Source organism: Bactrocera oleae, chromosome 6 (genome assembly GCF_042242935.1).
Source record: "Bactrocera oleae isolate idBacOlea1 chromosome 6, idBacOlea1, whole genome shotgun sequence".
Classification (NCBI taxonomy): domain Eukaryota; kingdom Metazoa; phylum Arthropoda; class Insecta; order Diptera; family Tephritidae; genus Bactrocera; species Bactrocera oleae.
The window spans coordinates 40,419,103-40,445,275 of NC_091540.1; the positions used below are offsets into that span (position 1 = coordinate 40,419,103).

At 34.0% G+C, this 26,173-nt stretch overlaps 3 protein-coding genes across 7 annotated transcripts; 2 read left to right on the forward strand and 1 right to left on the reverse strand.

Annotated features, from left to right (window-relative positions):
• Positions 1-4,607: 4,607 nt before the first annotated feature.
• Positions 4,608-10,300, reverse strand: LOC106616983 (F-box only protein 33). The gene is made up of 10 exons (XM_014233934.3): positions 10,141-10,300; positions 9,602-9,848; positions 9,187-9,342; positions 9,014-9,118; positions 8,717-8,948; positions 8,363-8,635; positions 8,201-8,275; positions 7,896-8,132; positions 7,660-7,830; positions 4,608-7,599 (listed from the first exon to the last, which is right to left on the reverse strand). The coding sequence occupies exons 2-9, from the start codon at positions 9,739-9,741 to the stop codon at positions 7,684-7,686; spliced, it is 1,365 nt and encodes a 454-aa protein (XP_014089409.1). The 5' UTR covers positions 9,742-9,848; positions 10,141-10,300; the 3' UTR covers positions 4,608-7,599; positions 7,660-7,683.
• A 423-nt stretch (positions 10,301-10,723) lies between these two features.
• LOC106616944 (cytochrome c oxidase assembly protein COX18, mitochondrial) lies at positions 10,724-12,252 on the forward strand. Its single transcript, XM_014233879.3, has 4 exons — positions 10,724-11,317; positions 11,372-11,647; positions 11,706-11,816; positions 11,876-12,252. Exons 1-4 carry the CDS (start codon positions 10,778-10,780, stop codon positions 12,101-12,103), a joined length of 1,155 nt encoding a protein of 384 aa, XP_014089354.2. The 5' UTR covers positions 10,724-10,777; the 3' UTR covers positions 12,104-12,252.
• A 950-nt stretch (positions 12,253-13,202) lies between these two features.
• teq (Tequila) lies at positions 13,203-25,731 on the forward strand. 5 transcript variants are annotated; one of them, XM_036365865.2, is made up of 19 exons: positions 13,203-13,486; positions 14,747-15,620; positions 16,871-17,053; positions 17,377-17,658; positions 17,729-17,956; positions 18,018-18,281; positions 18,858-19,109; positions 19,176-19,433; positions 19,493-19,939; positions 19,999-20,523; positions 20,595-20,780; positions 21,055-21,471; positions 22,609-23,048; positions 23,110-23,230; positions 23,671-24,062; positions 24,138-24,293; positions 24,356-25,151; positions 25,233-25,409; positions 25,484-25,731. In XM_036365865.2, exons 1-19 carry the CDS (start codon positions 13,415-13,417, stop codon positions 25,627-25,629), a joined length of 6,216 nt encoding a protein of 2,071 aa, XP_036221758.2. In that variant the 5' UTR covers positions 13,203-13,414; the 3' UTR covers positions 25,630-25,731. The 5 variants fall into 5 exon arrangements, with proteins under 5 accessions (XP_036221758.2, XP_036221763.2, XP_014089389.2 ...); XM_036365870.2 differs by having other exon boundaries at positions 22,945-23,048; XM_014233914.3 differs by having other exon boundaries at positions 21,055-23,048.
• Positions 25,732-26,173: the final 442 nt, after the last annotated feature.

Genomic DNA, 26,173 nt, shown 5'->3' on the forward strand with positions numbered 1-26,173 from the left:
TCACTACTCTGAGGACACATACTGACTATATTTATGTATATACAAGCATATATGTAACTATCTATACATACATATATCGATGTGAATTCGTTCACATTTCGGATGACATAACCCAAACAAAATGAGTTCAATGAAGAATTTTTCTCTTTATAGCACAATTGCTGCAGAATTGAGCATGAGCGGCGAATAAACTGTTTATGCGAATATTTATGTATTCACTTATGTGTTATCCAATGTATTTTTGTTAAAAGACTCTTTTCGCTTAGCGGTAATTTAAACATTAGCGTTAATTTAAGCTGTCATCGCGAGTGCAGGGTGCGTATGAGTAACTGTCATTTATCGGCGAGCGCAAGAGCAACTAAAAAAAAATATATTGTGTGCAAGCATACCTTTAGGCGAAAGAGAGAAATAGTGAGAGAGAACAATGGCAAAAACCCCATTTCCCTGCTCTAAAGCAATACGCACATTTTCTACTGACATTTTTGTTATCAGATTGATATTGGAGGGTGGGGTGTCGAATGGAAGGTCATTGTTACAGTTTTAATACGAGTAACCACGTTGAAATACGGTTTCGCTGATGAAATCTCAAAACTAAACTCTTTTATCAATTAAGTGCTTAGTCGGATCCATCCAATAGATTCACGCTTACGGTACAAAATTTATTAAATTATCTTTCTTTTATAAACTGCTTTTAGGCTAAACTTTGCTTAGCTTGTTTCAGTGTTTTCAAAAGTAAAATATTTAGTAAGAAGTAAGCAAAAGAGTCGAAATAAACCCAAAAACATTATGATGTCATTTGTCTAAGCGGACTTTTGACAAAACAATTGATTGGAGTAAGTTTGATTCTTAACAAAATGATTATAGTTCGTTTTTGAAATTCGTTTAGAAATAATTCCATTTCTGCCTTGAGAATAAAAATACTGAATCGAGATGAGTCGTTTTGTAAAACGTTCCTTATATGTATATGTATGTAAGAATGTATTGCTACACTAACTATAAATACTTACTGAGTTCACTACCAGGTCCGATCACTGTATATACTGTAAACACCTATCTATTTTTATATATTTAAAAACGTGTTTTTTTTTTTTGGAAACCAAACTAAATTTTTATTTACATCATAAAATTACATAATTAAAGAAAACACTTTATAATTACTATCGCAAATTACATTTTATTTAAATTCATATGGACAATGCGTAGAACACAGGTCAATCTTGGAATAAGCTGCTCTGATCGCAGTTAGAGAAACGGAACATATAAATAAATATTCAAAATTAAAATATAAAAACTTTAAGTAAATAATGCAGCGTTTTGGGTAATAACGACTTTCGGATAATATGAAAAATATTGCAGAAAAGTATTATAAAAATGGCGGCGTCGTTTAATCCTAAGCATTAGCGACCGTAAAGCTACAGTTAGCAGTAGCATACATCCTTTACTGCGATGTTCACATTACCTTCTCCAAATTGTACAATGAAAATTAGTTTTTCAAAAATAATTACCTGAGTAATGGTAGTAAATTATATAAATACTTGATAGATATTTGAAAGCGATTTCGTTTAAAGTTTTTATGATACAATGGAAAATTTCGACAATGGCTAAAGGGGAAAAACTTAATTAAAGTAGGTGCAAAGAAGAGTTGGGGCAAAGAAAGCCTTTTTTAATGAATTAATACATACAAAAGTACTCGTAGTAATCTTTACGGTCGCTTGTATGCAAATAGTTGCTTAAAATTTCCTTTTGACTAAATTTTTTATTTTTTTATCATTACTTGATTACTTTACCACTACATTTTTTGACAATTTTTGTTTCTTATACAATAATAGTTATAAATAACGACTTATTGTGATTTTGCTTTCATTTTCTCTTTTTAAATTGCACGTAATGTGATTATTATTATTTTTTTCATCCTTAACTAACGCCATTTTATATATGTATGTAATTGCGATTAACAGTTAAAGTTTATGGAAATTCGAGCTGAGCATTTGTAACGTTTATATATTGCATAATACATGCTAATGCTCTCGTATAATCAGTTTTTTCTGGGGTCTCTTGCTTATTTATATTTCAAATCTTAATTTTTCGGATGTTGTTTATTATTTCTCCGTTTAATTTGATTATCACAGCTCCACTTAATGATTTTATCATTTCTTATCATTCATGTTGTTGTTATAACAATTATTTATGTACCTACATTATGTATATATACATATATATATGTATATATAAGGATGTAAGTGTTTGTGTATATACATACATACATAGTATATCGGTGTCGTTAATATTTTTATTTGCTTAAATTGATTTTCTTACAAGCGTATGTTGTATGTCTTAACGACCTTTGTTACCACTATTCATATTCAATTTCAGAAGTACATATCTCTTTAATTGCACAATTATATCCATTGAAATGATGTATTTAAACGATATCTTTCAGAAGATAACTAGAATTATGTAATCATGAATAATTGATAGAAGTTCGGAGTTTAAAAAAATCTTTTGTTTTTTATGATAATAATCTCTGCACTCACAGATCCAGCTATATGACCATACCAAAAGGTTTATAATCTCTTCTCACAGAATATGTCGCTTTTACTATTAAGAATAAAAATGAAATGTGGATTGTTCAATAAAATACTCTTCTACTTCTTCTACTCTATAGCTATTGTAACGGCTTTTTAATTATATACATTTTATATAACTTTCTTTAATTTGAAAATAAGTCGAGAGAAAATAGCCATACATATGCCGCTAATGAACTAGAACTGAAGTTCTATTGCTTCGCCATTTTTTCAAAGCAAAATTATGGATATAGTTCCAAATAATAGTCAGATCGACAAGATAGAGTTGACATCCTCTGATAACCTAACCTAATTTTCTCATATTGCCAAAAAAAGAGAAAAACAAAAATGCTATAAAATTAAAAAGACAATGAAATTCCGAATGGCTTTTAACGTATTATTAATTTAGAAATTTATTTAATAATTTTTAAGTATAAAATCATATGAAATTACTTAATTTTTTCAATTTTCATATTATAAAGTAATTCATTAATTTTGAATGACAAAATATAACATTAAATAGCAGAATTTTCATGAAATAAAAAATAATATATATTTTATTTTTAAGAAACTTTTTTCTTAAATATTCATTATTTTTCTATTGAAAGTTACCGTTTTAGCACACATTTATATAGTATTGAACAGTTTTTTAATACCAAAAATTTTAACCTAAATATTGAAATCAAACGTGGACCAAAATATTGGATACATATACGTATGTAAAAGTACGTGCAGCTCGCTCAACTTTGAAAACCAAAGATATTGTGAATCTGTAATCTTTGGAACATTTTTACGCATCTCTTCCTCTAACAATATTTTTACTATAGAATATATAGCTGTCAACCGACTTATTTGCTGAATGTCATGATTCAATCATATAAAGTTATGTTGCTAGAAAATGTGTTTCTTCTTACGAAAATAATTTTTTAATATTTACTGACAAAGTATTTTTTTTTAGTGTATTTTGTTTGCATTTTGATGATTTTGGATCTGTAATAGTCTATTCGTATTCAACACGCACTTTCATTGGATGGAATATTTAATTTCGCCATTATGAGTGCTAGCATACAAGTATATGTCAAATTGTTCTTTTTGTGTTGAATCATGTAGAATGTAATACTGTCTTCTTGAAATGGAACGAAGTCTCAATTTCTAAAATGTGTAGAGCAATTACTAAGTACAAGTATACCATCATCGTCTCAATAAATTCGTTTGTAAAGACAAGCCCTTAAGTCCGTAAGAGTCTATTCTTAACAATTTGCTATGGCACAAAATTACAAAAATGTTGAAAGTTGTTGAAGAAAATATACAATGTGCTTTTTATGGCTAGTCAAGGCTAATCATTCCAAAAAATAAGAATATAGATTCACAAATCTTTTTGGCTGTTCAGTTTTAGTTTTTGCTTGTGGAATACTAGTAAATGAAATGCTCTTTTCTTATTTGCTAAGCAGTTTGATTTCAAGTTATAATCATTAAGAATGACATCGATTTATTGATTGCTGATTTTTCTAACATTTCGTATAGCACAATGTTGTTTATTTATCGATTTGACAAACTTCACATACTGCTTCCTTTCGGATTGTTTTTAATTCTGTGCTTCTTTAAAAGCTATATTAAAAGCTCTTTCGTCAATTTACAATTTACAATGCTATAACTATATTTGTTGTTGTTGTTGTTGTTGTTCACGTTGTTTTTTTAAATTAAATAGTTAATATCACTTTAAACACTCTTTGTTTAGATGTTGCGTTTGCTTGTTTTTGTAGTAGGTTGTTGCTTGCCGCTAACTTATTGTTGTTATGGCGGACGCATATCACATATCAATTAAATTGCATAATACATATGTATGTACATTTGTTTGCCCATACATACGTATACGAGTACATTGGTACAATTGTATTGTGTACGTACTATATACATATAATATTTACCATTTGCCCTGGCTGCATTTGTTCTTATTTTATTGACATACAGAAGCTGTTAATAAATTTGTTGTTTGTCTTTCAATTCTCTCCTCGCTAAATTACTTGGTTGATATATTCATAATTATACTTTTCATCACAATTTGTTGGTTGTTTATGTTTTTTTTTTGCTTTTCATAATGCATACTCTGCTTTTGTGTGTGTCTTTATTTATTCGTGCATTTTGGTACTGAGTAGTTGGAATTTTTTCTAAGTTTGTACCGCGTAAGGTTCTTAAAAACAGGTTTATGCTGTTAAATTTGGTTTTATATACACTTCTAACACTTTATGTGGGCTACTTCCAAACAAATATGCACACTTTACCAGCATCTTTTGAGCATTGTTGACATTTGAGCTTATTATGTAAAGGTAACTAACATATTTCTGCTTGATTGAGCAGAGAGCTTCAATTAAAATAAATTATAATTGTAATAATACTAATTTAGATGACCTTATTTAGTAAATGGTAAATAACAGTACACAGGTAAAGGTGACATTTGTAAGTTACATATAAAAAAGACATTTATTCTTTGTTGTGCCCTTTAAAGATATTTTTATAATCATAAAAAAGCAATTACAATTTGGTAATGACAAGTTCGGCCTATGTAATTCGGAACGGCCCGTATTTATAATCATCCAAAATTGTGGTATTAAGAGATTTTTATTTCTGATTCTGGCTGATATAAAAATGTGTGTATAGTGTTTGTAAAATGCTCTTAGGCTTATAAAAAGATTTGGAATGCTATAAAATTAACAGATAAGTCAAATAAATGTAATTTGAAAATTTATCAGGCACACTATATGTACTTAAAAGTTGTTCGAAACATATGCCAGTGCTCTGCTTCGAGTTGACTAATTTAATTAAATTTTTTCCTTTCTAAAGATATGTTTTGGATTATTCGAACATTTATTTGTAAAAGTGCATTTTGTTTGTGGTATAAGGCTTTCTTTCTATTAAGCTTTAAAATTTATTAACACATGTTGTTGTAAAATTTAGCTCTCTGCTCTCTGTACGCACATACATATCAATATTTGTTTGTTAATTGCTGTCAACAGATTTTTACTTAACTAATCTAAACATTTTAATTATAATATTTGTTCTTCATCTTACAATGGATTTTAGTTGTTGTTGTTGTTGTTTGTCGTTTTTTGTTGTAGTTGCATTCTTAACGTATGCTGGCTTGCATAAAATCACAGCTTTGGTTCACATTAAACAAAATATTAATGTTGTTGTTTGTTTTTCAATATTTGTTCAGTTTGTTTTTTCTTAGAGATTTCCATTCACTTCAATTCGAATTCCATGAATTGCGTCGTTTCAACTTTAAATTAACTTTCGCTCGTTCTTCATCATCACATTCATAATGGTCTTAAGTCTTTTGAATCTCGTTTACATTTGTAGAATGGTTACACACAGTTACATAAATATACAGCTTTCTTAAAAAAAAAGTTTAACACTCATTTGCCGCTGAACAAATTACATACAAATAAGCGTTTCATTTCAAACAATTTTTTGATGTCTAAAATATACTTTTGAATGCGTTTAGTATTAACAAATGCACATGCTTATTTTGTTCTTTACAGTTTCATAATGTGCAGTGTTCCATTAAATTATGCCTATAATAATTGTAGCAGTAGTATGTGTTTTTTGAACAAAAATGCGGCTATAAAATATTATGCTTGGTAATTGCATTAATTATATAAAGATTCACAAAAATATAAATACATGTTACAATTTTTATTTTTGTACCGGTGCCTTTGGAAATTGTAAGACGGCACCTTTGCCTAATATGTTGCTAATTTTTTGTATTTCTTTTTATATATTCGATGTTATTTATATATTTACATTTTATCCCTTTTGATGTTTATCTTTCGCAAATTTTATATTTTTCGAAATAACTAAAATTAACTAGCAAAAGTTTTACATTTTTTTAGTTTTGAAATCAAAATTTTCGAATGTAATTTTAATTATTCCTGCAGTTAATAAACTCTAAATCGTGTGGATGAATATTAAGACAAGAATTAAAGAATTCCGTTATTGGCAATAAATGAAATTAACGTCCATTTTAGGTTATGTAGGTATGCAACTGTTATTCTTTTCTGTTATTTAGTGACCCAATTATATAAACGTATAAGTCAAGTAAAATTATATTCTTTATAGTTATTTTTTTATAAAACAAAGAAATAAAATAATATGGAATATATGTATGTGAGCTTTTCATATGTATATAACACAATGCTTATTGGTTTATGTGTGTATATGTAGGTCTATATAAAAATTATGAAATAATTACTTTCGCTGCTTTAGTGAAATCTACAATACATTGTTCTTGTTGTTACATTATTCCGGTGTAATACTCATACTATAAATAAACAATTAGAATGCTTTGAATAATATGGAGTTATAATCATCTGAGGATAAGTCCGGCGTGTAGTTAGACTTCCATAGCTTTTTTTAGATGTTGTGGCATTCCGTTACCGTTATAGATCGATGTGTTTTTATGGTTTCCATTGCAAATAAATTGTTTGCCGAAATATTTTCTTCGGGAGCGATTTGTGATTTTCTAAGGATGTTTATCTTTGATAGGTTTGTGTTTCATTTGAGTCAATGTCAATGTCATATATTTAAATACAAATTAATTTGTCCCCCTTTTATCACAAGAGTGGTTGTTATTGTTTCTTCTTAAACTATAATCGCCTAAAGATATATATTTATATAGTAATGTAGGTAATTGAGTTTTGATGCTTCCACATTTTTTCGTTTTTTGTGATTTTTTTATACTAAATCTTGCTTTCCACTATGGTTTTTCAAATGATAGTTGTTTGAATTTACCAATATTCTCTCTTTCGCATTAACGCATAATATGTGATTTAAAGATATTAAAAAGTATCACTGCAATGCTTTTATATTTCAACTTTTAGTTTTACTTTGGTTGTTGCTGTTGTTTCTGTGAAGCCACATTGTTAAGGTATTTTCGCTAAGCACGTCGTTTGAGTTCTCATATATGTAGTTTTGTTCTTTTTAATGAATATGTATTACGTTACATACTTTTACTGTTCGTTATAAATCTATAGTTAACCTAAAATAATTTGTACGCTTTTACTTGCTACGTATAACGCAAAACGAAATATAAACTCACCTAAATTCGCTTAAGTTGTTGCAATTAATCATAATAGCCCATATCACGACGCATGAGATCGAAGACGTATTTATCACGTACATCATCTGTCACTGGTATGTATCCGAGTGCCGGATGTAATTTATTTGGGGGTATGGGTTCCCATTTGTGGCCAAGCAATGTATTGATTTCCTTTAAATAAAAATCGAAATATTTACAATATTGCAATATTTTATAAAATGAAATTACAAATTTACATCAATGAATGAGTCCATGCTCGCTTCTGTTGGAGTTTCGTCAATCATTGAAATTTCTAGGCGCTTAAGGGATTGGCCGCGGAGACGTGACATACCAACAATATTATGAGGATCTATAACATAGCCATGTATTACGATTTCCTCTAAATTTTTGCAACGCCATGCCATCATAACGAAGGGATCTTGACCGGAGCGTATAAACAAATCCATCACATTTTTATTGGAATGTTTGTAAGCCTGGACATTTTTTTTTATAAAATACATTACTATAAAATATATTTATTAATTATTAAAAATATACTTACAGAATCTATCCACTGTATGCTCTTCAGCGTGTTGCTATTATTGATAGACATCCATTCTAAGGCCTCTGCGTTCATCTAAAACAATATATGAACTTGCTTTATAATATATTTATATAAAGATAAACACATGTAAATAAAAATTTGAAACTATCATTATCTTACAATGTCACAAAATAGCACGCGCAAATGTGTTATTGGCATATTACGTCGCAGTATGCGTACTTGTAGCACTTCAACCGCTTCAAATGCGTATACTAATGACACAATCAAATCGATATTGGGAAAAGTAGCTCCAAATCTAGCCCAAGATGTATCGGATATACCAGGATGTTGACGATTTACACTGTGAATACAGATTAACAGCTTTTTCAATGGTAGTAATTCCATGGCATGCAATAAATTCTCATTTAAACAATCGTAATCGAGCGATAAAGCCTAAAAAGTAAATAGATAAAACATTTCATTAGCGATTAAGCGAAATAAGTTAGATAAATTCATGAATTCTCAAAATGGCACCTGCAGTGAAGAGCATTTTTGCAACAACGAAGGCTCTATGGTAGGTATGGTATAATTACAGGAATCGAATTTAATTGAAGCCAGTGTTAACTGCAGCAATGCGTCAGGTTTCCCTAAGGATTTTAGTATTTCTAAGCCATAGAAGGTTAAAGCTTCAATCGCACCTAAGTCCAATATTTGACATGGAGAATTTTTACGATTTAAGAACATTTTTAGAGGCTCTATGAAACATCTGTAAATACAAATACAATAAATTTATCAAATTCGATCGTTGAAATATGTTATATTTTTTCCTACTGTTCAATATCGATAAGTTTCTCTTTATTTTTAATACCAGGGGCGATTATTCCCATATTACTTGTGGAGAAATGTAAACCTTGCAGATTATTACAACGTGCGATCCTATAAATGAAGAAAATATTCGCTAGAGAAACTATATTTGAATATCGATTTTTTATATTCGTACATACCTGTATAGAATTTTTCTAACTTTCTCTATATGGAAAACGTTCATAAAGTCAAAATTAATGGTAACTTCAGTTGCCAAATTACAAAGGGTTTGGCGAAAAAACGTGTATTGCCGCTCATTGTTTATGTGCAATGTGAACTTAAAATTGTTGAAAAATCTGAAAATGCATTTTACGACATTATTATTTACGAGTGTAAAAAAAAGTCTGAAAGACTATTACGGAAACGGTATACCGAACCGAATATAGGAACGGCTTGAGCTAATAAGTTTTAAATACATATGTACAATAATGTTTATACGATTACATACTAATTAGTTTGTAGGTAAGGCAACTTGTATTTTATTTTTTGCCAACTATGTAAACAAGTTTTACAAATATTTGATATCTATCTTTTACTCATATTTGCGATACACACCTCTTTTGGAAGAGCACCCCACGCCAGTGACGGCACGTCTGCGACGCGTTTAATCGATCTTGTGGTTCAAGGTAGTTATATATTTTACCCAACACGAGAAAGGGTATCTGATCCCATGCTGGTAAGACACAGCGGTTCATGACTAGGACCAAACTCAGCACTAATCGAGTCTATTGTAGTCCCACTTTTTGCCTGAAAGTGCGTCACTGTCCCTTTAATTTTTACACGTCTGGTTTCGCAGCTCCAACTACAACAAAAAATAGGGGTTCAATATTTCGTCACATCTGCCAACTAACTACCGTTAATTGAAAATTATATTATTAAACGTTATTTTTCTATGCAACGGATTTAAATTGTTTTTTGTGTATTCTAATTTCAATAGTTTTTGTATTTTTTTTGCAAACGACACACAAATAACGTCGCAAAAATGAATTGCTCAAAAATTGAAAACTAAAAATTTTGATAATCAATAAAAATTTCGAGTTTCACTTTTCTATTACTTCTTTCTAATTGTGTTCAATTTAAAAATGTAAGCTTACCGTTTGTATTTCAACCTGTTTCGCCCTTTAATAATTTTCTTTATTTAATTTGTGCTGAAACGACTTTCCTAATGCGTCTTTTGCGAAATACCTTTTTATTTTTCTGCATTAGATTTGCTTATGAGCTATTTTTCATTTTATATCAACTCATATTCGACAAAATAAACACAATATTGCCAGACAATTTATAAAATAATGCTTCGTCTACACATAGCAAAATATTTAAAAATTTAAGATTTAAACTTTAAAGTTTCAAACGTATGAATGTCAATTTAATTTATTCAAAATTCATTACGAACTTTTGAAATTTAATACTAACTCAAATTACATCCCATATATAAAACAGTGCTATTTTTCTTCATTTTACAAAGATATCTCGTAAATTAAATATTCCCGATATATATTGACTTGTATGCGAAATCATACAAAAATTTGCGATAATTCAAAATTTTTAACTTCCAAATAGTGATTGTTCAGTTATACAGTTTAAAGGTACATTTATAAATAAGTAACGCTTTCCAATACTTCTTTCAAAGAAATGTCAATACATCAGTGGTCTATAACCTATCAGCTGCTTTTTGTTTTGCTTTTGTTTTCGTATAATAGTACACTCGTTCTGTTTAGTTATAAATAAAACATGTTACTTCTTAGAAGTTTGCAAAATAAAATAGTTCCAAATATTCGGCACAACCGCCAATATTCTATATGTGAGCGTACATCATGGTATTTTGGATCAAGTAGTAGTTTTTCAAAAAAATTGTTTGGGGACACAAATCGCAATTCACTAAGAACATGGTTGAAAGGGATGCAACACCGCAGTCTCTCGGAAGTTACAAGTGCGCCTACTCTAGCTGCAACACAAGTCCATTCACCGTTTACAGGAATTTGGCATACACTTTCACAAAGTACACCAGTAGCATATATGCAGGATACACTGACAACGATACATGACTACAGTGGATTGCCTTGGTGGGCCTCCATTGTTATATCCACAATACTCTTTCGCACACTAATAACATTACCATTGGCAATATATCAGCATAAAATTATGGCGCGATTAGAGTTGTTGGCTTTAGAAATGCCAGCAATTGTGGCCGAGCTAAAAAAAGAGGCGGCAGTAGCCATGAAAAAATTCAATTGGACTGAGAAACAAACCAGACTAGTTTATAATCGGTCGGTGCGTAAGTTAAAGGGTACACATGAATTTATAATTTGAATTTAATAATTTTAGTTGAAAAAACAGTGGAATGCATTGGTAGTACGGGACAATTGTCACCCGGCAAAAACATTTATCGTACTATGGTGTCAAATACCGTTATGGATATGTCAATCAGTAGCATTAAGAAATCTTGTTCATATGATGCCTGATCCAACAACATTACAGGCACAAATTATTTATACAGAGATGACTATCGGTGGTTTTGGTTGGATACCAAATTTAACAGAAGTCGACAGCTCATATATTTTGCCCGTCACCTTAGGTGTAATAAATTTGACTATAATAGAAGTAAGCGATTTTATGCTGTAATACATATAAAATTCTTAAAAATTAAATTTTATTTTAGATGCAAACTATTCTACGAAACCGTCCCACTACCCGTTTGCAAAAATATGCAACCAACGTGTTTCGTGTATTGACCGTCGCAATGGTTCCTGTGGCCTGTTCTGTGCCATCGGTAAAATACTGCGATTTCGGAATTTTATTTAAATATCAACTGTGTCAATTTTATTTTAGGCTCTTTGTGTATACTGGGTTGCTTCAAGTAGTTACAGTTTAGCGCAAAATCTGCTGCTCACTGCACCTGTTGTGCGACGTTCAGTTGGTATTCCGCATACGAATTCAGAAATAGCGAATCCTTATGAAAGAATATGGCTGAGGATGAAAGCAGTAACCTCAACAAGCGAACAAAAAGCTGTGGAAAAAAGTACAAATGTAACACAAAATGAGACTAGGTCGAAATAGATATTGTTTATTTTCCGCAGTGTTGCGTTTAACTTTTAATTATATGTATTTGTAAGTAAACAATTATTGTACGATGTAAAATAAATCCTAAATTGTGAGTTTAATGAAAATATACATCATAAAAGGTACAAATCTTGAAATAAGCTTAATTATCGCATCTTTTATATCAACAAGTATGTACACAAAAATATGCATACTTATAAATATTTAAAAAGGTCTAGGAAAAATGCATGCCAAATAGTATATATTTTGAAATGATAACATCTGATTGCTTACTTATTTTATTTTTGCAACAGAGGAGAAAATATAATTTCTCTGCTACTTTATTAAATATAAATTCACCAAGAAAGTTCTTTAAATGTAATGCCTATTACATATGGAATTTAGAACTGTTATACTACTATACACTCAAAAAAGATAATGCAAATACATATGCTATAAATAAATGTTAATACATACGTATATATTTTGCTATCGGATGGATGAAGCGCCTTATTTAGCTCAATGCATTTACATAAATCTTCAATGTCTCTGATAAGAACCCTTATGTATGTTGGTATGTGCAGCAGAAAGGTCTAGAGATTGCCACTGGCGATAATCGATGCTGATTAGTCAAAGTCAAAACATTGTAGCTTAAACAAAATAATTTTGTTTATTTGCCTATATTAAATTTTTTAAGTTTCGCATATAAAATGAGCAATATAAAAAGAACAAGCGATTTAAAATTCTTTATAGGCAGGGCATCATGCTTTTACGCGCTCCTGCTTTGCTATCCCGAACACATAATTATATGCACACTCACACATACAATTACAATATATTCTTCCAGATGATTCAAATTTTGCTCTCATTTCGCTGGCGCAGTCTTAATTGTCTCTACCATGAGATACTGCGCGGCGGACGCTTAATTGAAATTAAAACCGTCTGTTTGCTTTTAAAACGCAAATACTGTCGGCTGGGAAAACACGAACTTTATTGCCTAAAAGTACATGGGAATTTTCGTGTTTCTGTTTTGAAAAATATAGTGCGATTTGGCTATAAGATTCTTGGAAAATATACTATATATATATATATATATATGATATACTGTGTTAGCTAAATTTAATTAATAAAGGACTAGTAGAGCAATTTGTTGCGTACAAGTGCCCTTAAAGATACTTATGTAAGTGCCTTTGTAAATATTTAGAAAAAATAGTGAATTAATTCCGTTTCCTATCGAAAAATTTGTGAAAAAATATGTATGTGTGAAATATTTAATATGAAGCAGTGTTTGTAAGTAAAAAAACGCAAAACTTAGAAAAGAAAGTATTTATGATTGGAGTGAAAATGATGTCGAAGCTGTGGATTCTTATTTGCGCGACTCACATCGTTATCACTAAGGGTGTAAGTACTTATTTGTATATATGAACATACATACATACGTATCTTATATATGTTGTAGTATACATAGTTTTTGGTTAAATAAATATGCGATGAACATTATCAGAGTTACAAAAAATTAAACATTCATTTCCTCAAGTATATATGTACATACATACTTGTATATGTATATTTGGGTTTAAGAAGTGTACATAATATACATTTACTTGTTATGCTTATATGTATATATTTACATGCAAATGTAATATATATGCAAGAGCAGCTTATTTCTCTGCAGGATATATAATTTATATTATTTAAATAGTACTATTTAAGACTGCATCTGTGCGTTAACATCAATTATATTGACTTGTAAGCGTTGCTGGGATAAATTGTATGAGTTTGTCTACGTTGCCTCTATAAGGTTAGATTTGGGTCAAGCGAAATCTCTTATCACCATTGTCGGCGATTTGATTTTGTACGTCCAAGGGGTATACCAAACAGTGTATTTGTTAAATGTAAAGCGGCTTGTTGAAAAACGGGAGTTCTACTTGTATTGCCCTCATACCATATATATGGAAATTAGACTAATTATTGTTAAATATCTTGCTAAATTTACGCAAGTTTTTATCACACTTAACCGAAGCCTTAATGTATGCTTTGATTTTTGTTCCCAATTTGCAAGTAGAGCTTAAAAATGCATAACATTTCCTTGCTTTGAAAGGCTGCTGTCGTCTGAGCTCTATTATCATAAAATAAACCGCGTATGATGACGAAGTAAAACGAGTAGCGTGGGAGTTTCATGCGTCAAGAGATTAAATTGCTTTTAAATCGCTTACTCAGCCCTTAGCGTTTGTACGCATCAATATCGGCTTTAATATTCTAAGTATTTGAGTCATAGCAAGCGGCAGAGACATAAACCAACTGATTATCCTTTACTGCAACAATGCACCACTGCACTTTAAGTAGTTATTCTCTGATAAAAATAGTGGTGTTTAAAATTTTTACTTCATTGAAAATAACACGTTTTTTAGAAACCTCGACATTTTTAAAAGTTGAATAAGCTTGGCTTTAATATGTACAAAACAAGCAATTGCTATTAAAACTCTGAAATACTATTTATTTTACTAACCATCAGTGTCTGCGATCCGAGAATCAAAGTACATCGTAAAGAACTGGTGAATCCGTTGATTTTATTTTAAAATCTTGTAGACACTGCTATCCCGAATGTTTTTCTTTAACTATTTCTAACATTATAAATAAATATTAAACCTCGAATTACAGACCTACGACCCAGCTCTTACGGGTATAAAGACAAGAAACTATCATCGAGTTTATCCAGAGCAGGAGCCATATACCAATGCGCAGTCGTATGAACCCAAACCCACTTCCAATAGAAATTACGGTGCCGGTTCAGTGAGGTTATCGCCAACTAATTCATACCAACACTATGATGAACCTCGCATTCAACATCATCCCTCACACAGCCACCAACATCAGCAGCAACAGCAGCAACAACAGCAACATCAACAACAAACCGACTCTTATCAACAACGCGAATTACCGCTATTTAATCGCAATGCACATGTGCGTCAAGCATTGCCGTCACAGCGCTCGGAGCGCAGAGACAGCGTTTTGGGCGGCGTAGAGAGCACAATACCAGATTATGGCACTGGTTGTCCGCCGAAGCATACAGGGCCGGTGCCGTATGCTTATGATTGCCGGCGATTTGTCAACTGTTTGCATGGACGCGGTCACATACAGAGCTGTGGTCCCGGTACGGTCTTTAATCCTGAAACTCTTGAATGCGATCGGCCTGACAAAGTTGTTTGTGGTAGTGCGCTTACAAATGGAGAGCACAGAGAGCAGCAGAGCACCCCTCAGCACAACAAATATCGCGCTGGACGTTTAATAGACGCAAACACAGATAGTGTAAAATCTCTTTGCCCCAACGGCTTTAGTGGATTGGCGCCACATCCAACCGATTGTACGAAGTTCTTGAATTGCGCTAATGGCAATACCCACGTACAAAACTGTGGACCCGGTACTGCGTTTAGCGCATCGAAGAAGGTGTGCGATTTTAAGGAAAATGTTGATTGCAGTGATCGTGAGAATTCGGCTTACGGAGCAGTGAATAGCCGTGATAGCCGTCAGTATGGTATGTACTTACATGCTATCGAGTTCTATATTTAATATAGTAAAATTAATACACAAAGAAAGTATACATTTGTAGTATATGAAGTTAGTGAAATTCCATTCCTTCTTTGTTTGTGGCATACTCGTAACTTCTCTTAGCGACTTGACTTAGTCTGTTATGACAAATTTAAATACCGTATATAGAATAAAAAATTAAAAAAAATTTGGGAATACCTCTTACAAAGACATAGCGTTGCATTTAAGACTACAAGTCCGCTTATGCTGCTAACTTTTCAAAATCAAAATATTGTTTGAAGTTGACTTTATAATAAATTCCATCTGAGACTGTATATTACACATATACCATCTGAGCAAATATGACACGAACAAAAAACCCAAAGGTTAACATATTTTAATACAAATCTTTATTATAGGTTCATTTTGGGCCAATACAAACATGTCAACAATTAATTTTTTCGGTTTCGGTTAATTTTTGGTCTCATCATCAGTAGTGATGCATTTGATGAATGTAGGGTATTCAGCTACGATGTCAAGCATCAAATATCACTTTATGACCTCTAATTTTTGTAAAAGAATCAGGTCTTTGGGTATGAGTCTAGCATTGACATGTTTCACATTAACAAAAACGTGTTGAGTCGTTCCATAAGATATATTGAGATCCGCTACTATCTCTCTGAAGCCACCACAATGTTTTTCAAGCACTGTTTCTTTAATTTTTTCGACTTTATTTTCATTATCAGAGGTGGATGGACGATTCGCATGAGGCAAGTTTTCGATGACTTCACGCTCATGCTTCATGCTTTGTGTCACTCTAATACTTGTTTTCGTGATAAAGCAGACTAACGCAGACACTTCCGCAAAACTGTTACCGATGCCGTGATTCCATTGGAACACACAAAATTTTTTTACAAGGTAAAAATTACCAGGCAAACTGTTCGCGTCGTAAACAAACAGCTGCCAAACACACTCATTGACATTTAAAGATCAAATTTCACACGGACACGAAAAAAGGTTGTACTAATCTAGGAAACAATTTTTCTTGATTTGACTTACGCGCGCAGATCAAATGGAACGGTCCGAGTCAATCAAGTGATCAGATGGTATATTGGGTTTTTGACATCAGTCTTAATGAAATATAGAAATTTGTAGAGTATATCAAGACAAATGATATTCAAATATATATGAGCATAGATAGGTTAAGGGTATTCACAAGTGAGTTTAAACAATTAATATTAAAATATATTGAATAAGTGTTTTGTCCTGCGGGTGCGAGTGGCTTACATCCACATCCTTACGATTGCACTCGATTTCTTAATTGTGCGCACGGACAGATGGTGGTACAATCCTGTGGACCTGGTACAGCGTTCGATCGAGTAAAATCGATATGCGACTACGTGCAAAATGTTGACTGCAAAACGACAATTAAAGCCAAATGTGAGTTTAAATGAATGGTGCTCGCTTATCCATCATTGCAACTCAACGCATTATGCTGCTGCATTTTTACCACCAAAAAAAAAAACAAATATATAAACGCTTTGAATGCATGCCATCAAAAACCATTTTCATTTGAGTCACTTAAATAATTTTTTTTAAGAAATGAAAAACAATCATTGCTCATCATCCATTTATGCTTTTGCTTCCTCTTAGAAATAAAATATTTACATATATACTTATTACTTAATATATGTTTATATATTTATTATGTATACATATAAACATGATGAAATATTCATGAAAAATAATCGATTGCCTTTAAGCCAATTTAAACTATGTGGACACAAATGTTAAGCAGAACGAGTTGGGAAGAGGAATGGAAAAAGAAGAAGGTGATATATTCTGTCCACCCGGCGTGTCTGGACACTTTCCATATCCCTTTGATTACACCAAATTTATAAATTGTAAAAATGGAAACACGGCGATACAAAACTGTCTTCCGGGAACTGCGTTCAGCATATCGAGGAGTTACTGTGAATCCAAGGAGAACGTGCCGCATACCGACCACGTCGCTTACATAGTGTCCGAAGTTCGCTACGAATATTGTAAGTGCGCAGTAGAAGATCTCCTATTCGAATTTTATGCTTAAACTCATAAATATCGTAATTTACACAGCTCTCACAATGATCAGTTGTCCACCATCCACTGATGGTCTACATTTATATCCATATGATTTCACTAAATATATAAACTGCCAACAAGGACACATGAGTATCATCGAGTGTGCACCGCAAAATGTATTTAGTATATCTCGCAGGAGATGTCTGCCTGAAATTCAAGTGAATATCGCCGATCGCGTACGAAATGCTTGGGAGCTTCGACACAACGTCGATACAACTGATTGTAAGTTTGTAGTAATTAAAATTGTCACTTTCTTTAAAATACACTTCCAATTCGACTTTAGCCAGGAATGCAGCACTCAACTACATGAATGAGTTGCCTGAATGCCCTCAAGGTCAATCTAGCCTCTATCCATACCCTTTTGATTGCAAAAAATATCTGCAATGCATTGACGGTAGGCTGTCTATAGAGACCTGCGTTTCGGGTTATGTTTTCAGTTTGTCATCAAAACACTGTGATCCAAAAGATTTGGTTGGCAATACTGAACAGGTTCAACTATCGTTTGATATTGGCCAGATTAGGACATCTGAATCAGATTATGACTACTGTGAGTGGCTTGACTAAACGTGTATATGTGTTTGTATGTATGATTCCCGAAACTTTGCTCCTTCAACTAAATTGTAATTCGAACGATGATATTTGTTTGATTTTCCAATTAAGCTGTCGAGACCTCGTTATAAACCTGTAGACTACGTTGTCCAACAAATCTTTCTTACGTATTGTACTAATTGGAGTTGAAGGATCAGTTTTTATAGTTTAAAATATAGGTAACGTGTTAATAGCTGATTATTGATCCGGATATTACACTTGAACAATATGAGAACTTTCTCTCGCAAAAGCATGACGGGTTTCCCTAGCATTCTTCTAGAAAATTTCGACATTGTATCTGTCGGAAAATTACCAATCGTAACCACTATAACTAGAGAAAGACTTACTGCGTCCCAGACCTCTAGATTGGCTAATATGAAATAAAATAGCTTAGTGGTGGAGAATGTAGGAACAGAAAGTTACTCATCAAATTCGTGACTTCTAATATCAGTAAACCGGATTCATGTATACATACACATAAATGCAGATATAACATTGATAAGGATTTAACTTATACATGCTCTTCCACATCCAGTTAATAATAATCTAGGAGGCATACAATCGCTTTGTCCGCAAGATGTAAGAGGCTTCTTTTTATATCCCTTCGATTGCACCAAATACTTGTATTGTCGTGATGGTCAAGGGCAAATAGAAAACTGCATTTCTGATAAAGTCTTCAGTATATCGGCTAGAGAATGTATAAATCGTAATCTGGTTGAGGCATATGATCGTGTGGAATATTTAAGTGAGGTTCCAAACGAATTCTCAGAACTGGAGACAAGTAAAAGTGAGTTCACAAATTTTGGATAAAATCAAGATAAATAAATACATATATATATCTTGATCTTCTTAGATCAGTTGTATGTGCCAAACTGTTCTTTGGGTGCTGACGGACTTTATCCACATCCTAATGATAATACAAAGTATATAAAATGTGTAGATGGGTATGCAACCGTTGAGAATTGCATAAGTGGAATGATTTTCAGTAAAGCTAGAAAATACTGCGACTATGAACGGAAAGTTTACGAATACGATAGTGGAAAAAGTTATAATACATTAAATGAAAACCACTGGGTCCCAGGCAGCACAAATATAATAAGGGAAGGTAAAAGTAAGTTTGTCTCTATCTTTAAAGTGTTGTCCAAATACTCACAGGAAACATTTTATTAGCTGTGGACGAGATTGAGGGCGCGCAAATTGCATGTCCAGCTAATTCGATGGGAACGTATCCGCATCCACAAGATTGCAGAAAATTCCTTTCGTGTACCAATGGTATAGTTGATATCAAGGACTGTGGTCCAGGTACTGCATGGAGTGTTGAGATGGAAGTGTGTGACTTTGAGAAAACTGTAAATTGCTCGGGACGCACGAAGTTACATACAACCGCTAAGAGTACATTTACAGAGGACAAGGTGTCATGTCCATCTAATGCAAAAGGTTTATTCTTGCAGCCATTTAATCCATATCAATACATTGAATGTAGAAATGGCGACACTAACTTACAAAGCTGCCCACCGGGAAGTGTGTTCAGTATTTCAAGGAGATTATGTCTCTCCGAAGAGCAAGTAAATATCTTAGATCATGTAATGTGCGTTCAAGAGTATATGACGGATATAAGTGAGTATTTCTACAGATAATAACTACCATAGTTAAGCTAAAGCTTGCTGAACTTACAGCCCTACATTATAATTACGTCGTCTGTCCGGCATCCGCACTTGGTTACTTCATTTATCCTTTTGACGGCTTACTATTTATTGAATGCAAGGCCGGTAATACCATAATACAGAACTGTGCACCGAATATGTTGTTCAGCTTATCAAATAAGATTTGTATAGCCTCTACCGAAGCAAAAGACACTGATCATTTGTGGTTAAGTTCAGTTGGGCAGATCGCTGATAATAGTTTTGGCGCCTATGACCACAACCGTGAGTGGGGAGCCGTAGATATGACAGGTTCTGGTACTCACACCCTCAGCTTAGAACATACCGCTCAAACAGCAGCATGTCCATCTGGCGCTTCAGGTCTTTATTCTCATCCAACGGACTGCACGAAATATTTGCGATGTGACAACGGCATTACTTATGTAATGGATTGTGGTCCCGGTACAGCTTTTAATGCTGCGCTTGAGGTGTGTGATTTTAAAGACAAAGTTGACTGCTCGCAAAATGCGCAAATTAATATAGCTTCGGGCCACGACAAAGGTGAAATGTGTGCTGTGAAAGATACCTTCGCTATGTATTATAATATAATGCTTTTCGTAAACCTCATATAGATCCCAGTATGCACCCCATTACATGTCCTGAGGGAGCCACTGGTATATATCCTCATCCTCTGGATTGCAGAAAGTTTCTTAATTGTGATAATGGCATAACAAATATACAAGATTGTGGCCCCGGTACTGCCTGGAATGCAAAACTGGAAACTTGCGACTTTATTAAGAATGTCGATTGTTCAGATAGTAAGTGGCACAGGCAAAGTTCCTCAAAAAGTAGTAAGGTATTAATGTAATGTTAATGTGTTATAAATAGCTCGGAAGAAAATTATTTGAAGTTGAAATATATGGAGAAACGAAAATGTTGTGCTTTTGGACATATTGCCCCAATTTTTTCTAAATTTGCCAGAATTTTAATCCCTTTACTTAATTAGCTTCGATTTTGAAAAATACCTTTGGAATCAAAAATAGTCTGAATAAATAACCACTCATACTAAAAAGCCGAATTATTTCGTTACAGCTCACAACGTTCATGGTAATAATCCTAACGTAAACTACCCACCACCGCCAACTCAACCGAACCACCGGGACTCAACAAAAATCGGCTTTAGGCAGGAACATCATGAGCATAGTATTTCTCCTCAGCAAAGAACTGCTAACAATAGACAAGCTTATGGCAACGGTTTACCAACAGCATCAACTCAAACGGGCAGCTATGGAGAACGTTGGTCCAACATGGATGTGCAGCGCCCTATACCTAGTGACATAACTTACGGTGGTCCATATATAGCCGATCGACAACAACGTCCACCTATGCACGGCAGAGAATTACAACAGCACAGTAGTTCAAATAATTGGATCGCTTCTGGCTCTGCAATTGATCAACAAAGGCCCGCACAAAGCGTCATCTATGAAGAAGGCTCCCTGCAACCAAATCGTAATTATAATACTTTCAGCACATATACAACTCCTCTAGCATCTTTCAAACCTGAGTCCGTACCTGATGTAGCAGTTAATAGTAAAATATTTGCAAATGAGACAACAAACATTTACTATGCACAACCTGTTGGGTCTGAAGAAAACACTGAGGAAGTATTTGATGATTCCAAAATACCTACACAATCCTCAAACCATTCCCCATTTAATAAAAAAGAAATTAATTTTGAACAAACTTCGAACAAATGGATTCCAATACCTAATCAAGTGCTTTTGCCACCGAAGCGCACTGAGGAGCCGCAAACTGAAGCGCAAGATTTTCCACCAAAAAATATTTTTACTCCAGCATCTTATATTACGCCTACACCCGGACATCCTCATAGTTCTACGGCGGACGGTCCAACATTTATACCGCATAACAGTTTTGACTCTTCTAACCTATATGGCGGTTTGCTACCACCACCGCCACCGCCACCAGCTCCCACGATCCCTCAAAGTCCTTTGTCGCATGCTTCAAATCCTATTCACAAATTTGAGCCATCATATCCAACTAAAGGTCGACCCTTGGGTAGATCCATAGACGAAATTGAACCTATCAGAGCTTTCAGCACGAATGCTCAGGGAAAACCGCATTTGCTTTCTCCTCCTTCAAGCATTAATGTTTATAAAACTGACATTAGTACGAGTACACCTGCAACTTACCTTCAGCCGCCTGCATTACCCACACCTGCAGCTGCAACTGCAACTAGATCATATTCGACGGTTTCTACTCGTTTAAAGCCTGTACACAATTTTCTAGAGAATACAACTTTAGAAATGTTCCCTAAAGATCCCCACTATAGTGGTTCATATTCAAATGTTGCACATGCAAGTCCACCAAAGTCCGTCGATCGGGAAGACGTACAGACTTCTGAAGATGTACTTATGGCTGATGCTTTACGCCTACTTTTGCGTCCCTATTTTAATCGTAGCGGCACAGTTTCGGAAGAAAATGCCGATCATGTCGAGGGTCATATAATGAAACTCTCACCCAAACTTACTTCACACACATCCGTCATAACTTCATCAACAGATAAAACTAGCAAAAACTCGCCAGTTGGTGCTGAAAATGAAAAGGAGGTTGAACTTATACTTGCAGGTGAACAACACAGTTTGACCACAGTCCCAACCCAGAATAGCACACACGATACACGTACTGAATTTTATTCGAAAAATACAAGACAAGAGTCGAAGACTAATTTGAATTGGCACAATCACGGACATAGTCGCGAATTTCACCGTAAACATCCAAATTTAATTAACTCCTTTAATGAGGACGAACACACAAGTACTCATACACATCATCGACACAATCATAATAGGGCATATCACCAGAGACACCCCGAAATACTAAACCCGTTTATAACACCCGAATCACCACAGACCACAACCAATTTTGAGTTAAGTAATACTAAGCTACCAAATCCACATGCAGAGTACACGACTCCATTTAGTGTGAGACCCGGGATAGATGAGAGTGCAGGAGATATTGATTGTCAGTTTGATTGCGGAAATGGAAATTGTGTAAAGTCTCATGAGGTGAGCATAAGTAAATCCATCATCATAGAGTCTGTTATAATTTAAAAATATTTTCCCTTAGGTTTGTAACGGTATTAATAATTGTGGCAATCGAAAGGATGAAGAGGATTGCAAACATTTGGGTTACGAAGTGCGTCTGACTGATGGCGAAAGTTCAAACATGGGGCGTATTGAGGTTAAAAGTAAGTATTTTTTGAATATAACAGTCTGGTGCCGTTATGTTCCTCAATCGATTCGGGCTTCAGATGTTACGACACACTACTAAACACCATGACCTCTTTCAGATGATTGGAACTGTTATTCTAGGATCACTAACATTTAATCCAGTTTTTCCCAATTTCTTTTCTTTCGATTTCTATGCCTTCAAGTATATGTAGTTGTCCGTACCTTGTTTGTATGTACGAGTATGTTTGTTATAAATTTCGGATATTTTTTGATCGTTTCAGAGTGAAGAAATAGATTGAAGAAAATCTTGGATGCTGTCCTAGGTACATACCTTTCTATCTATTTTTAAATCGGTCATGGTTGCGTAAATAGACGAGTATTTGCATAAGCCCCTTATCATCCTTATCGAAATTATTCATTTCGGATATTACGTTACGTATTTTTATACTTTTGACAGTACTTGGAAAATGGAGGTACGTGTGCGATGACAAGTTTGGTCTAAGTGATGCTGAAGTGGTGTGCCGAGAACTGGGCTTCAAATTGGGAGCTAGCGAAGTGCGTGGCTTTTCATATTACCCACCAACAACAGGGGATGTATCATTCGCGATGGACGAAGTCGAATGTCGCGGCGATGAAACGTCTTTAAAAGAATGCAACTTTAAAGGTTGGGGAGTTAGCAATTGTGGACCGGACGAAGTGGTCGGTGTAGTTTGCAAGGTGCCGCAACTTAAATGTCCCAACAACTATTGGCTATGTAGTACCTCACAAGAGTGCATACCACCGGCGTTCGTGTGCGACAATACGCCAGATTGTGCTGATAAATCGGATGAGAGTGAGAATGTTTGCAATGTACGAAATCAGCAGAAACTCCGGTTTATAAAAGCATCTGTGTTCAAATGTTAATTTGTATAATTTGTTTTATAGTCTCCCATAAAATATCGGCTGGAGGGTGGACGTAGCCCGAATGAGGGACGGCTCGAAGTAAGATATCGTGGTGAGTGGGGCACTATATGTGATGATGATTTCGGCTTCAAGGAGGCTCAAGTTATGTGCAACTCAATGGGTTTATACGGGATACCGGTATGAATAATATTTTGTTGTTCTGCACATTGGAACGTTGATTAAACTTTATTATTTTCCAGACTATTGTTAAGAACAAATATGGACCTGGCAGCGGGCCTATTTGGTTGGATCAGGTATCTTGCTATGGCAATGAGACCACACTCGATCAGTGCAGTCATTTTACATGGGGCGAACATAATTGCAATCACACTGAGGATGTTGGCTTAAAGTGTACACTGGGTGTGCCGCCTCAAAAGGAGATCTCGTTGCCACAGTTGAATGATTATGAAAACTCACAGAGAGAGTTGGATGAGGCACAACAACAATTAGAAGATATTGGCTTATATTCCGAACAATGGGAGCGCAAGAGCAAGGTGGTGGGCGAGCAAAGGCGTTGTGGCCATTTCAAAAACAACCTGCTAGATGAATTTGCACATCCAGAGGAGCGTGTTGTGAACGGCAGTATTGCCAAGCGTGGTCATCATCCTTGGCAGGCTACGATACGCACACGAGGCAGGGGCGGCATATCGAGCCATTGGTGTGGCGCGGTATTAATTTCCTCCAGGCATTTATTAACTGCTGCTCATTGTCTCGCTGGCTATCCAAAAGGCGCCTACTTTGTACGCATGGGTGATCACTATGCAAACATAGCAGAATCTTCGGAGGTCGATTCGTTCATTGAGAATTGGTATGTACACGAGAAGTTCCGTGATGCCACCCATATGAACAATGATATTGCCGTGGTTGTGCTGAAGACGCCGGTAAAATTCAACGATTACATTCAACCGGTCTGTCTGCCGAACAAGGGGGCAGCGCTGGCAGAAAATCGCTTGTGCACAATATCCGGTTGGGGCTCAATAAAGTCCGGTGTTTCAAGTAAGTTGAATTTTCAAAATAACTGTAAAAAAATAATATAAACATTTTATTTTTTATTTCTCCTTAAAAATATATATTTAGCACCCTCAAATATCCTTCGTGCAGCTGAATTGCCAATTTTGTCCGATGATGTTTGTAAGCAAAAACATGTCTACGGCGCATCTCTCACTGAGGGTATGTTTTGCGCCGGTTATATGGATGAGAGCGTCGATGCTTGCGACGGTGATTCTGGTGGTCCGCTGATTTGTCATGATGAAGGTGTGTAGTTCATAGTAATTGCTCAATATATTAAATTAATTTAACCAAAACCTGATTTTTTCATTCTCTTCTAGATGGTGAAACCTTGTATGGTATAATCTCATGGGGCCAGCACTGCGGTTATGCAAATAAGCCGGGCGTTTATGTGCGTGTGGAGAAATACGTTGATTGGATATTGGAAAAAATCAACTTTTCTATGAACAATAACAATAAATTGTAAAATAGAAAAATTTTAAATTTGACCGTTATATACTTATTAGTTTAGAAATATTTGAATTTATGTGCAAAATAAAGGGGAATGTATAGTTATTCTAACATTTAATTATCTATGAATTTCATTGTGGCAATGAAACGTATGCTTAAATCTCAAGGATGACCCCAACCCTTCTGCTGGTTGTATTAAATGTCGATATGAGATTTTTAAGGTTATAGGGTCCACAAATTAGTGGAAAATATTATCTTTACGAAAAAATTTCCTGATTTTTGAACATCCAAATCCAGACCGTGTTCATTTCTATCGTATGAGGTTCTATTATATAGTATGTATAACTAACCTCCTTTGTACTCCTTTAAGTTCAGTTCAAGTAATTAAAAATCCTTAAAATCCGTAACTACAGGAATGTGTTGTATGGTTAAACTTTAGAACATCTAATCAGCAGGTCTTTTCATACTTTATTAGAGACCATAATATAGGATATTCAAAAATCTTGCAAGAATAATATTAATGGCCAGATGTTCTTGAACTAAATTGAAAAAGAAAAAAT